Genomic DNA, 13,679 nt, shown 5'->3' with positions numbered 1-13,679 from the left:
GGTGATTTCTCTGAAAAAAATCTAATCATACACAATTATGTTTGAGGAGACAAATGTCTACCTAAACCAAATTCACATTGCATGCATGTTTATTGTTTGAACATTTGTTAAGAAAACACTCATGTTTATCCTACAAACAGCTATAAAGTCTGTTCTTCCTCGATTTCTTTTCTTCTTTCTCTCTTCTTTCCTTTTCTGTTTCTTTTTTTCTCCTTCCCTCCTTCCTTCCTTTTCTCTCTTCTTTCTCTTTCTTTTCTTTCTCTTTCTTTCCCTCCCTCCCTGCCTCCTTTCTCCTTTTCCTCCCTCCCTTTCCTTCCTTCCCCTCCCTCCCTCCCTCCCTTCCTTTCCTTCCTTCCTTCCTGTTTCTTTCTTTCTTTTCTTTCTTTCTTTCTCTTTCTTTTTCTTTCTCTCTCTCTCTCTTTCTTTCTTCTTTCCCTTACTTCCTCCCTCCCTTCCTTTCTTTCTTTCGTTCCTTCGTTCTTTTTTGATACAGGATCTCTTTCTGTCACCAAGGCTGGAGTACAATGGTACAATCACAGCTCGACACAGCCTTTCCCTCCTGGGCTCAAGGGATCCTCCCACCTCAGCCTCCTGAAGGAGCTGGGACCACAGGCATGCACCACCATGCCCAGCTAATTATTTTATTTTATTTTTTTGTAGAGGTGGGGGCTCCCTGTATTGCCCGGGCTGGTCTCAAACTCCTGGTTCAAGCAATCATCCTGCCTCTGCCTCCCAAAGTGTTGGGATTACAGGCATGAGCCACCATGCCTGGCCTTCCTCTTCAATTTCTAATCTCTCCCAAACTAATATATCATAGAAATGATCAGAAATCACTGGTGTAAAAGAATTCTACAATAATAGTGGGCCTTGAGTAAGATGTATACATGTCACATGTGTGCAGTAACTAAGGCTGGGCTATCTTGCTGTGGTCAATTCACGCTACCCTGCACAAAGAGCCAAGGCTCTGCACTATTGTAATCAAACAGTTTGTCCTCTGCCCCGTGGTTAAGAAGTCCTGGAACCAAGTATTTCTCTTTACAAACTTAGGGATTCAAAAGAGTTCAGAAAATATATATTTTTCCTAAATGTGACCAGGCATGCAGCATTGCAGAAACAAGTTTAAAAGTAAAGGCAAATAGATTATTGTGGAAGCAAGAAGAACACTTTTTAAAAGAGCAGAGGATTCATTCAGTAAAGTGCATTGGTAAATAACATATAAAGAGGATTTTTCCCTCAGCCATGGAAAATGTTAATGTAAGACAGCTAATGCCCAGATGTTTCTCAGAATAATCATTATAAGCATTTCTTCCTTTGCTCAGTTAGCAGATATTTATTGAGTACCTGCTCTGGGCTCACCAGAACTGTTTTAGTGCAGGAGACACAGTGGTTAAATCTCTGCCTTCATGAAATTTATGTTCTAGTGGGGCAGACACACAACAAATGAAATATAGGAAATATATATATATTTAAGACAGTGATAAGCATGAAGGAAAAAAAATGAGGAAAGAGGGATACAAAAGGTCAGAGGAGGCCAGGCGCAGTGGCTCACGCCTGTAGTCCCAGCACTTTGGGAGGCCGAGGCAGGCGAATCACTTGAGGTCAGGTGTTCGAGACCAACCTGGCCAACATGGTGAAACCTCATTTCTACTAAAAATATGAAAATTAGCCAGGCGTGGTGGTGCATGCCTGTAATCCCAGCTACTCGGGAGGCTGAGGCAGGAGACTTGCTTGAACCCAGGAGGTGGAGATTGCAGTGAGGCAAGATTGCACCACTGCACTCCAGCCTGGGTGACAGAATGAGACTCTGTCTCAAAAATAAATAGAAAAACCCCAAAAGGTCAGAGGAAAGGAAGAAATGGCAACTCTAAATTGTAGATAGGACAGCCAGCATAGGCTTCCCTGGAGGTGACCTTTGAGTAAGGGTCTGAAGAGAGTGAAGGAGCTGAAGTTGTGGATCTCTGCGGGAAGTGCTTGGGCCAGGGTAGATGGCAAGTGCAGGGGCCCAATTTCCTTTGGCAGCTGCAGTGCAGGATATGCAGCTTGAGCCTAGCCTGCAGCTGCTGCTAGGATTCCCACATGTATAGTCAACTCACCAGGTGGGTTGCTAAGACTATGAGTGTGAAGGTGTGAGGAGCCTTCTGGGGAGACCTCACCACAAGGTGATACAGTTTGGATGTGTGTCCCCATCCAAGTCTCACACTGAAATCTAATCCCCAATGTTGGAGGTGGGGCCTGGTGGGAGGTGATTGGATCATGGGAATGGTTTTCTCTGGAATGGTTTAGCACCATCCCCTTTGGTACTGTCTTCCTGATCGTGAGTGAGTTCTTGCGTGATCTGGTAGTATAAAAGTGTGTAGCAACTCCCACCTTGCTCTCTTGCTCCTGCTCTGGTCATGTGAGGGCTGGTTTCCCCTTGGCCTTCTGCCATGGTTGTAAGTTTCCTGAAGCCAAGCAGATGCCAGCATCATGCTTCCTGTACAGCCTGCAGAACCGTGAGCCAATTAAACCTGTTTCCTTTATAAATTACCCAGTCTCAGGTATTTCCTTATGGCAATGTGAGAACTCTCTTATACATAAGGGAACTTAGAGACTTGGGCAGATGAGATTGTCCCAGAAATCGAGCCTTAGCTGAAGGGGAAAAGCAACTCTGAGAACATCATAATATCTGTCACTTGGGTTTATCTGCTGGCCTACCCCCTTCAAATACTTAAGGCCAAGTGTTGTGATAAAGGGAGAAGTTGCAAGTAAAAACAGTTATTTTATGAAAACCTGTGAGGTATGGGGCACAAGGAATGGGGGTACAGTTCAGCTCTTTCCAGTGTGAGTTGTAGGAGAGAGTCACTCTCCTTGCTACAGCAAGGGACACAAGATATCTTTAGCAAATGGGCAACTCCAGAAATCATTCCTTTGGCTGTTGGAAGGCTCCAGAAGACAGGTGGCATGAGGCTGGAGAGATAGCAGGCATCAGATTATAACGGTCTTTGTTTTAATAGCTAAGGAGTTTAGAATATTATCCTAAGGACACTGGATACAGTGTCCTTAGGAATACAGACATGATCAGATTTGCCTTTTAGGAAGATTACTCAGGTTCCCCAGTGGAAAATGGATGGGAGGCAGCAAGATGGGAGACTGGAAAAGTTATGAGACTGATGGGGTGATCTAGGTGGGGAGCAGATGGGAACTGAATTGGAGCAGTGGCACTGAAGCTGCAGGAAGATGTACAAATCTGAGAGTATTTAGATGATGGAAGCTATAGAACCCGAGTGAATCAAGGTGGGTGGTAGTAAAGGGAAAGAAGGAGTGAAGGAAAATCTTCAGGCATTTGGTGTGAACAGCTGGGTAGAGGGGCACTTAGATAGGCGATATGAGAGGTATGGGCAGGCTGGGGTTTCTCCCCTGGCGGAGTGGTGGGGCTTGTTGATGAACTCTTTTGGGACGTGCTGAATTAGAGGTTCTGTGAGCACCAGGTGTCAGTGTCTAACAGGTAGCTGGTTATGCAGATCCCGAGCTGACTCTCTCTTGGACAGTTCTGTCCTTGAGTTTTAGACTTAAATATGCAAATGCCTGACAGGTAACTCCACTGAGAGGTCTGATAAACTCATGATGCCTCACAGTGAATGTCTCATCTCCCTGCGACCCTGCCCTCCACCTTCTTATCCCGCTCTCTGCCACCACATTCACTCCCCAACCCCTCACCTGTCCCAGGGTGGCACCACCATCTTGCTTGGACTCATGCAATGACCTGCTTCACATCCTCTTCATTTCGTATACCCAGTGTCCAGGGCAAGCAGTACCTGGGGTCCCAGCTGGGTGTGCCCCAGGGACTTGGAAATAGCTCTCAGAAAGGTAAGCTAGGAAGTCATCAGATGATAGGTAAGAACTCACATAATGCACGGTCAAGTCTGACTGTAACCTGACTAAAGAAGGATGAAGGGGTCAGGTGCAGTGGCTCATGCCTGTAATCCCAGCACTTTGGGAGGCTGAGGCAGGCGGATCACCTGAGGTCGGGATTTCGAGACCAGCCTGACCAACATGGAGAAATCCTGTCTCTACTGAAAAAACAAAATTAGCAGGGTGTGGAGGTGCATGCCTGTAATCCCCACTACTTGGGAGGCTGAGGCAGGAGAATTGCTTGAACCCAGGAGGCAGAGGTTGTGGTGAGCCAAGATCGCGCCACTGCCCTCCAGCCCGGGCAACAAGAGCGAAACTCTGTCTCAAAACAAAAACAAACAAAAACAAAAACAACAACAACAAAAAAAGAAGGATGAAGGATGGGTCAGCTATGGGAGCTCAGCAAGGCAGAGTCAGAAAAGGAAATTTTGGTAGCATTATCGACAGCATGGTGGTCCCTGGGGGTGCAGGCAGACAGACACAAATACCAAGTCCTTGTGCCAGAGTATCCCTATGATGGAGGGTGAGTATGGAGCTCTAACATTCTGGCCCTGTAGCCTTAAGTTTACTCATGTCCCTTGCTCATCAGGCAATCTCTGACTAGAATTAGGCTTGCCATGCAGATTTGCCTACAGGAAAAGAGGCACTAATTAGCAAGGATGATTATTCTGTACATCTGAGAGTATGTATCAGTTACCATCACAGATCATTAAATTAGCATTCCAGCCTGTGAATGGAAGTCGCTCTGAACCTGCTAATGCATGCCTTGGGATCTGACAGGCAGGTGCATGCCTTGGTATGCTGACAAATTCAGTATCTGATATAAGAATTCTATTTTACTTTTCTCCCATTATAAAAATGATATGTATTCACTATTGCTTTCTCTTTTCCACTTTGTCTTTGTTTCTAAAATCACTCATAATTTCAAACATCCAAAAACAACTACTACTAATTGTCAGGATGTTTCCTTCCAATCTGTTTTCTATGCATATGGAAATAATGTTTAGCAATGATTTCATTTCTTTTTTGTAAAAATGCAGTATAGATTTGCAATCCCAAATGACAAAATTCCTAATCAGCTTTGTGGAAAAGAGTTTTGGCTGCTTTTCTCATGCCAGAAAAAGTTGACTACACTGTAGCAAAAGAGCTAATTTCTGCAACCTGACCAAGGAAGAGGTTCCCAGTTTCCAAGACCTTGGCAAGAATCATAAGCATGAAGAGCAATCCAGTACAGCTTTTATGATAGTCAGCGGTTAACCTCCAAAAAGCATAATTACCCAACTAGCTATGTGCTACACATTATCCTTCCAAGCTTAAATTCATGTCCCTAGCGAAAATATCTAATATGTATGTGTCTGTGTATGCGCATGAACGGTGCTTTCCTAATTCTCTCATTCTTTCTATATTTATTAGCTAGTCTCCTTCTATAAACAGCTCTGTCATAAACTCTTTTGTTACCCTGAAATAGGAATCATAGAAGACACTCCAATAAATGTTGATTCTTTCCCTTAATTCATCAAATTTAAATTCTTGATGCTCAGAAACGTTAAGTGCTCAGTAATTGGGAACTCATAATAGTTTGCATGCTTTTAGCTTTGCTGCAATTTGGACATTTTACTATGATGTAAACAAAAAAAACAAATGAAAGTAACCACCAAAAAGTTCCACAGTTTTATGTTCTTTAACTCAAACTCAGTCACAAGATGTTGAGGCCAACAAGTCAAGGAGGCATACATACCTCATTCTCTGACGAACTTGCAGAGAGGAGCACCTCTTGGGCATCAAAGAACTCAGAAACAGACTCTGACATGGAGAGGCGGCTCTCATTGGCTACTTGCTGTGATAAGGGGAGACTGACATGGATTTGCTCACCAGCCTGCAGAAGACAGAAGCATACAGTGTAATTGCTTTTCTCCCTGTTAGAATAGCTATTCCTTCAAATTAGCCAGATTTCTACTCTTTAATACTGTATGTTAAAAAGTGGCGGCCACAAGCAATTTTCACTTGCAATTCAGCAATGATCACTGTATAAGTTTCCTTCCAATGTGTCTAAAGACCCCAAAAGGAATAGTTGAAAGGTGTTGGTACTGTGCCTTGATTTTAAATCTTTGGTTGATTGATACTAAGTCAGGTTAAGCCGCTATGAATACCCTGATTGACTGTAAAGACAACTTCATTCTCTTATTCTTAGGTCTGTCATATTCTAACGGTACATTAAACATGAAGAAATATTTGTAGAAACTACTAGAGTTATGCTAAGAAAATCTATAAAACTAATTTTTGAGACAGACTATATACGTCACTTTCCAATTTGATCATGAATTTTAACCAATAAAACACATGACTGGAATATTGAACCTTATTTCAAATTACACTTTTATTCAATAAGTGATAAATAGTTTTCAAGGAAGCTATTTAAGTTTCAATAAAAAATGTAAGAGAAATGTATATATATATTCTAGTGCACATTTCAGGTTGAAAAGAAGATTCCAACTGAGATTATCAAATTATTTTTGAATGACAAATTTTAGAAATACTTCTAGATTCTGGGCAGTTGAGTGAATACAAGTGTTATCAGAGAACACAGGGCCCATGGAGGTGAATGGATTTAGGGTGGAAAACTTAAGTCAAAGACAAGTTGTCCTGGGATAACGTTTCCTAAGAGGTTAGAACCCCTGTACCTATAGATTTCTAGTAAAATGTATGTTTTTGGTATAAATATGACCTTAGTATCAGTTAAACCTCTCATCTTGTTACATATACCACCACTGTATATAAAGCTCTAACATTACTGTTAAAAAGTGTAAGTTCTCAATGAGATCACATGGACACAGGAAGGGGAATATCACACTCTGGGGACTGTGGTGGGGAGGGGGGAGGGGGGAGGGATAGCATTGGGAGATACACCTAATGCTAGATGACGAGTTAGTGGGTGCAGCGCACCAGCATGGCACATGTATACATATGTAACTAACCTGCACAATGTGCACATGTACCCTAAAACTTAAAGTATAAAAAAAAAAAAAAAAAGTGTAAGTTCTCATGCTATAAAGTAATAATTTTATGGAGAGTCATAAACAGAATTATACACTTAAGTTTAGTTTAGCCCATATACTGAATGTTCTCCTATTCTCTTTTCTTCAATCTGAAAAATGGAATAATAATACCACCTAACAGAGCGTTGTTGAGAGTGTCAAATGAGATAACACATGCAAAGTCATTAACACAATACCTAGCACATAGTAAGCATTCACTTGACACATGTCAGCTATTAATTAGCAGCAGCAGCAGCAGTAGCTGTAGCAGCACCGTTAGTATTATCTTAACAAGGTCAGGTGACTTCTGTCCTTAGGGCTTTCAAAACAAACCTTAATAACATTTTTACTTGGCAACTTCTCAGCTAATTTTTTTTTTTTTTTGCAACATTTCACCGGCCATTTGATGCTAATGAACACTTCCAATGATGAATGAGACAGACATTGAAAATTAACAAGCTGGAGTAGATATATAAATCAAATATTCCGTGGCATCAGGTGAACATAGGAATAAATAAAAATAGACACTGATCACCAGGTATAAATGATGTCAAGCTCTTATATAACCTTTACTTCAAAGAACACTGAACTGTCAGTGACACAAATATTTATGGAGGGAACCTTATTAACTGTGAAAGAACTGGATATAAATAAACAAAAATATGCAGTAAATTTAGATGCTAAAAAATAGGTACTCTGCATCTATTTAAAATGAGTCTTACCTCATCAGGGCTAGGAATAATATTTACACTGACAACCTGATCACAAATAATAGACTCTGAATGTATTCTGTTCAACCGACTCCTTAGTTCAGCATTCTGGTTGAGTGCCTTAAAATAACAAAAACCACACATGTAATTTAAAATTAATAAGCAAGCATAAAACAGAACAAGTACACAGGTACAAGTTAGACAATAATGTCTGTGATGTTCTTAGCTCTAACTTTTGAAGCCATCATGAGCCAGACCCTACCAGCAAGGAGTAAATAAATGGCTCAAAATTAAGGTATTCATTTTTTATAAAACAAGATTGCAACTTTGCAGGTTGGTGGGCTGAAAGAGTTACTAGATTTCATAAAAGTGATTCATGAAATTTTCTTTCCTTTAGAGTGAGTCCCATTATACTCAAGCCCAGTCTACCACTACATATATATTACTTTTTGCAGCCTGTGATGAAAACTGTTGTTTTCATTGAAAATTCTTTCATGTTTTTGTTCTAGTTTCTAAAGTTTGGGAGTTGTTTCAAAGCTGGGTAGTTATCTTAAAAATTAGTTAGAAATGGAATGAACTGGCTTTAGTTTATAGAATTATATTTTAGTGTGTTTAAAGAAAACATCTGTATTTTCATTTTCCAGGAGCACATAATTAATATATATGACAGTGCTGCAGAACTAACTTAAGTGCAAACAAAAAGGTGTCTTCACTCAACAGTGTAGACACTGACAACCATAACAAAGAACATAGCACTGAAAGTACCCCAGCTCTAAGTTCTCCTCATAACACTACCTCCAACATGCTTTAAGTTAGCATCAGTAAAACACTACTTGCTATAACACGGTTTAGTATGCGGAGCAACTGCATTTATTACAAGAAGAGAACAGCTTTACATAAGCATGGCATCCCTACAAGAACCCTGTTGACAAAGGTACAGTGAATCCTCTGGGAATGAACATCCCATTGATACACAGAAACATGTTCCATTTATAGACTACAGATGTAGCTAACTGGAATTATATCAAGCCTCAAGTTAAAGACCTGTGAGAAGACAAGGCCCAGAGAAAAGATAGTCTTCTTTTCCTTCCCATTAAGATCAGCGATTAGAAGATGTAAAGATATAAATGTCAGTGCCTAGTAAAGAGGGCATCTGCTTCAGGGAATGGGCATTCCGCTTCATTCAGAGCCAATGAATACAGTAAATCAATACATACACAAATATAATCTCATAATTACAACTCTGTACCTATTAAAACACCCAGGGTAAAAACAAAGTAGCTAAACTCTTCATTGCTTACTCCTTGAGCATGGAGCACAGAGCAGCCTCTTCTCTCCTCTCTCCATCCTGGTCCCCATGTCTTCCCTTCCCTCAACCCAGTTTTTGCTTTTTGAGGACAGAACTATCACTTGCAGCCTTTGGATTTTGTTTGAAGCTGTTAGAACCAGTTTGTACAATATGTCAAATCATATACTTGATCTGGAGGGCTGTCACATTGATGGATTAAAGGTGGATACAGATTCTACAGTCATTACATTTGGAGATAGGAGGAAGTATGTCTCTGACGATCTGAGAAAACAGGAATGTTTTATGGGAAAAAAGGTGATAACATTCTTAGTAGATAAACCATGTGCCTCAAAGGAAGACTCCTAGTATCTTTTCATCCTGAAAAAGTGCTCAGGATCATTTTTCTTGGAGCAAAATCTCAAACACTTAGAATTAGAAAAAAACCCAGCCACGACACTGCATTACTCTTATCTATTGTGAGTACCATAGGCCTTTCTCCTATAAGTTAGGACCACAAAAGATGCTGATTTCTTCTTTGTTGCTTCTCTGCCTACAAGTAAATGCATAGTTGCCTTAGTTACTGAAACATTTGGAACCAGATATGCTTTGGTGTCATGTAAGTGGGAGGCCTCATGGTAAGCTATTTGATAGTTTTAATTGCAGAATCACAGTTTTGTTGTTGTTGTTTGTTTTGAGACAGACTCTTGCTCTGTCACCCAGGCTGGAGTGCAGTGGTGTGATCTCAGCTCACTGCAACCTCGGCCTCCTGGGCTCAAGTGATTCTCATGCCTCAGCCTCCTAAGTAGCTGGGATTACAGGTATGCACCACCACATCTGGCTAATTTTTGTATTTTTAGTAGAGATGAAGTTTTGCCATGTTCGCCAGGCTGGTCTCAAACTCCTGACCTCAAGTGATCCTCTGGCCTCAGCCTCCCAAAGTGCTGGGATTACAGGCAGGAGCTACCCTGCCCAGCCCAGAATCACAGTCTTGACCTGAGGGTTTCATACAAACCTCAAATAATGGTTCCTCCAAAGTAGCTATACCTTCTGTTGCCACTGTGAGAGTGTTAACAAAACAACCCCACAAAAACTCAAGGGCAAAGATAAGTAGTGGTTTTCTTCAGGGGTGGGAATGTTAAAGATAGGTTTGCCATTTATAAGAAAAGCTTGCTCTGGATATTTAAAAAAATTAAATTCTTATTTAAGCTCTCATCTTACCCCATGTTCATTAAATGTGATCATGCCTACAGGTATGTATGATGGGCACACAAGATAACATCTAGCCATTAATATCAATAAGAAATGAACTCAGAGGTTTTTAAATTAAATATAATTTATTCTTTTTCTTAGATGTGATGTGAAGAATAAAAATTCTAGCCTGGGAGTCAGAAGATCAGGTTCTCTTGATCTCAGGGCTAAGTCTTTACCAAGTTACTTAACCTTTCTGGGGTTGTATTAAATAAACATACAAATTTGATTGAAACGCTAAGTCAGAATCCTGCACAGTGCTTCTTGGTTATCATGATGAAGATCAACTAGTGTCCAGAAAAGTGCAAAAATAATTCTGGGTTTGGGGATTTTCTGATGCTTAGATTATGGTTCATAGGAATTTCTATACTTTATGGGGCAAATCATCAATATTTGGCTCTCTGATAAGAGCATAATCAAGGTATTTTTACATTCTATGCAAAGTTTACTTTGGCATTCATTGGGATGGTCTGGAGAGAGTTTTATCACCTGTGTCCTTACTTAATTCTCTTATTGTTGAAACCCTGTTCTCTCTTCCATTGATGGCAAAAAGAGTAGCATGGGAGCAAAAGAGATAAATCTCAGTTAAAGTATTTCTTATTAAGATGAAGGCTGGGTGTGGTGGCTCATGTCTGTAACCTCAGCACTTTGGGAGACCAAGGCAGATGGATCACTTGAGGTCAGGAGTTTGAGACCAGTCTGGCCAACATAGTGAAACCCCAACTCTACCAATAATACAAAAATTAGCTGGGTGAGGTGGCACACGCCTATAGTCCCAGCTACTCAGGAGGCTGAGGTAGAAGAATCACTTTAACTCGAGGTGGAGGCTGCACTGAGCCAAGACTGTGTCACTGCACTTCAGCCTGGGCAACACTGAGAGACTGTGTCTCAAAAAAAAAAAAAAAAAAGGATTTTTTTATTAAGATGAAGAAAAATAGAAGTATTTTTATTTGTTAATTTTTTTACATTTAATTTTTTAATGTAAATTTTTTTCAAACTTCAAAACTATTTTTTTTTAATGATGGCAAATACTCAAAGCCAAAGATCTCCTGTAGTTTACCACTACTGGTAAAGAATTACACTTTCCTGCCAAAATATTAACATTGTGCCAAAAGAAAACAGTTTGGTTCCATTTTAAGTAGATAATGATGCATTTTGCTAGTTCTTATTTTAATCACTTTTAGAATTGAGACAAAAGTAGAAGACTCATCTCTGCTGCTATGATTTCAAGCCAGATGTTAAGCATGTTGAGTTCAAAGCTAAAAATTTTAAAGACATCATTTTATTAATAATATCTATGCAGTGGTAGAAAAGAGTTGCTGTTACATAGCACAGGAAGCATGGAAATCAAGACTGTTCCCACTCTGGCAACCCCAGTGGTGAAAAGTGTAAGCCGGCAACTGAGCATGCAACAGCCCCTTTCTGCGCATCCTCCCCATTTTGCCTTGATTGTACAGGCTGTTTTTAAAGTTTGCTACAACCAAGTGCCATGAGCTTTCTGGTGTAGTGCTCTCAGGCAGTGCTTAGGTCTACATTTATTATTTCCTGCCCTAAAAATTATTTTTATCTAATAATACCATGTTTCTATAATAATATCATTGAAACTTTGGGAGAAGTATTGTCAGGGAAGTGATGCTCTTCATGACAACAGAAAAGGGCCTAGAAGATGGCAGAAATAAAGTAGGGAATATACCCAAGAGGAGTGAGCAGTGGCATAAGCAAGGGAAAAGGAGGCAGAGGACCAGCCCCTGGAACCAGCCAATGAGCAAGAAGAGCTATGGAGACTTGTCAGCAATAACATCGCTATTAGTGGCATACAGGACCAAAGGCCTAACAGGGAGGAAGCACCTTGAAGCCAGGAACTGGGCACAGATTCTTCACGCAGCAGGTTTTATGCATATTCTCACCACTTGCTTTACTGAGCTCGGACTGCACTAAAAACTACAATGCATGCTCATTTCCCCACACCTCATGTCCCTTATGCACATTTCAAGGCTAATATATCCAAGAAACACACAATTCCTTTCCAATGTGTAAAAGAAGTTACTGTCTTAAAGATTTGAGCCAGAATCAATTACCTAAATTGCCACCTCCTTAGCTACTAACTACCATTCATCAACCGTGGCAGGTAATTCCTAGGTGAAGATTTATCTTAGGCTGGGTGAGACTCTGGCATAAACATTTTACTAAATGGAACTGTGGGTTCTGGGAGAAAAACATAGAAGCCTAATGGCTGGAGAAGGATATGAAACATATGGCAAGATGAAATCATCATAAATTTAAACACTTTAGATAAAAATAAAACTGGTTCAAAAGGAATGAGAAAATGAGCATAGAAACTGTCAAAGCTAGAGCTGTCAAAAACCAAATCCTGGGTCTCTCTTAAAAATCACTTGCTTTTTCAATTACAAAAATACCATTATAGTATATTTGGAAAATGCAAAATATAGACAAATTTTTAAAAAATGCATCTTACTACCCGACTGTTGGTAGCTTGGCCCATTTCTTTCTAGTTTTTTTTTCCTCTGTATTTTTTAATATTGTTTAATGGGTGCACAGTTTACATACTGTATCTGCCCCTTATTCTTTGCACATAAGCAGTTATTTTGTTTCAAACTCTTCACACACATAATTTTAATAGTTGCATTAGCAAGTATTTCCTACTATTGGACACTTATGCTGTTACTGATTTTTACTAGTATAAATAATACTGCCATGAATATGTGCATGATTGTTTTCTAAATTTCAGCATTAATAGACATATCAGCCATGGACCTACAGGGTAAAAGGGTAAAAACATTTTAAGACTTTTAATAAATATTGCCAAATTATGTTCAAAATGACACAATTTAAAGTTTAAAGAAGATGTGAAGGATTCTATAAAGAGTATCTTCACATACAACAAATTTGGCCAAGTCTCAGGGAACTATGAAATTAAGGAATAAACAAATACACTTGCAACTTTTATTTCATCACAGAATAATTATTTGGGTATGTGAAATGTTGTGGACAGGGAGAATGACAGATATGACTTGGATTTTACATTATGCTACTATATAGTATGTTAAGCAATTTTTTTGCTTCAATTCTATTTACATTTCGCTGATTCTAAGATGCACATTTCCCCCCACATTCACCGCCTCTGAAGCACCGTGTCAGTTCAATTGACAGTAGTGTTTTTTTTCCTTTTCTCAGTAATGCACAAAATGATGATGCATGTAACAATTGATGGCATCTTGATTTAATAAAATACAGTGATTCTAGCTGGAATAGATGGGTCATATTCCGTTATTCACATTTATATGAGCCCAACTCTCACTGCGTTTAACACAAGCTGTGCACAATTTCTGGGGCCAGGAATCAAACTAGTAACAGTGATAAAATGTAATGTATTCAAGATAGGCTCAAGATGAGTTGGATTTTTATTATTATGGTAATCTGGGGTGCTGAGGTTGCCTTAGTTTTATTACAGACTATTTCATTTTGGTGTTCAGGGTACTGCATTAA

General features: G+C 39.7%; 1 protein-coding gene across 27 annotated transcripts in view; it reads right to left on the bottom strand.

Annotated features, from left to right (window-relative positions):
• The window catches only part of OSBPL6 (oxysterol binding protein like 6), a 202,717-nt gene that overhangs the window by 15,986 nt on the left and 173,052 nt on the right, over positions 1-13,679 (bottom strand). For 21 of the 27 annotated variants that reach the window (XM_034954580.3, XM_034954581.3, XM_063595456.1 and 18 more), the window contains 2 exons: positions 7,649-7,756; positions 5,630-5,767 (listed from right to left, as the gene is read on the bottom strand). In XM_034954580.3, coding sequence (XP_034810471.1) covers positions 5,630-5,767; positions 7,649-7,756 — 246 coding nt within the window. The remainder of the gene's footprint in view (positions 1-5,629; positions 5,768-7,648; positions 7,757-13,679) is intronic. The other 6 variants (XM_063595457.1, XM_055108815.2, XM_034954583.3 and 3 more) reach the window with 1 other exon arrangement.

This window comes from Pan paniscus, chromosome 13 (genome assembly GCF_029289425.2).
Source record: "Pan paniscus chromosome 13, NHGRI_mPanPan1-v2.0_pri, whole genome shotgun sequence".
In the NCBI taxonomy this organism is placed as follows: Eukaryota; Metazoa; Chordata; class Mammalia; order Primates; family Hominidae; genus Pan; species Pan paniscus.
The sequence above is the reverse complement of the archived record's forward strand: the minus strand, read 5'-3'. Positions and strand labels throughout refer to the sequence as shown.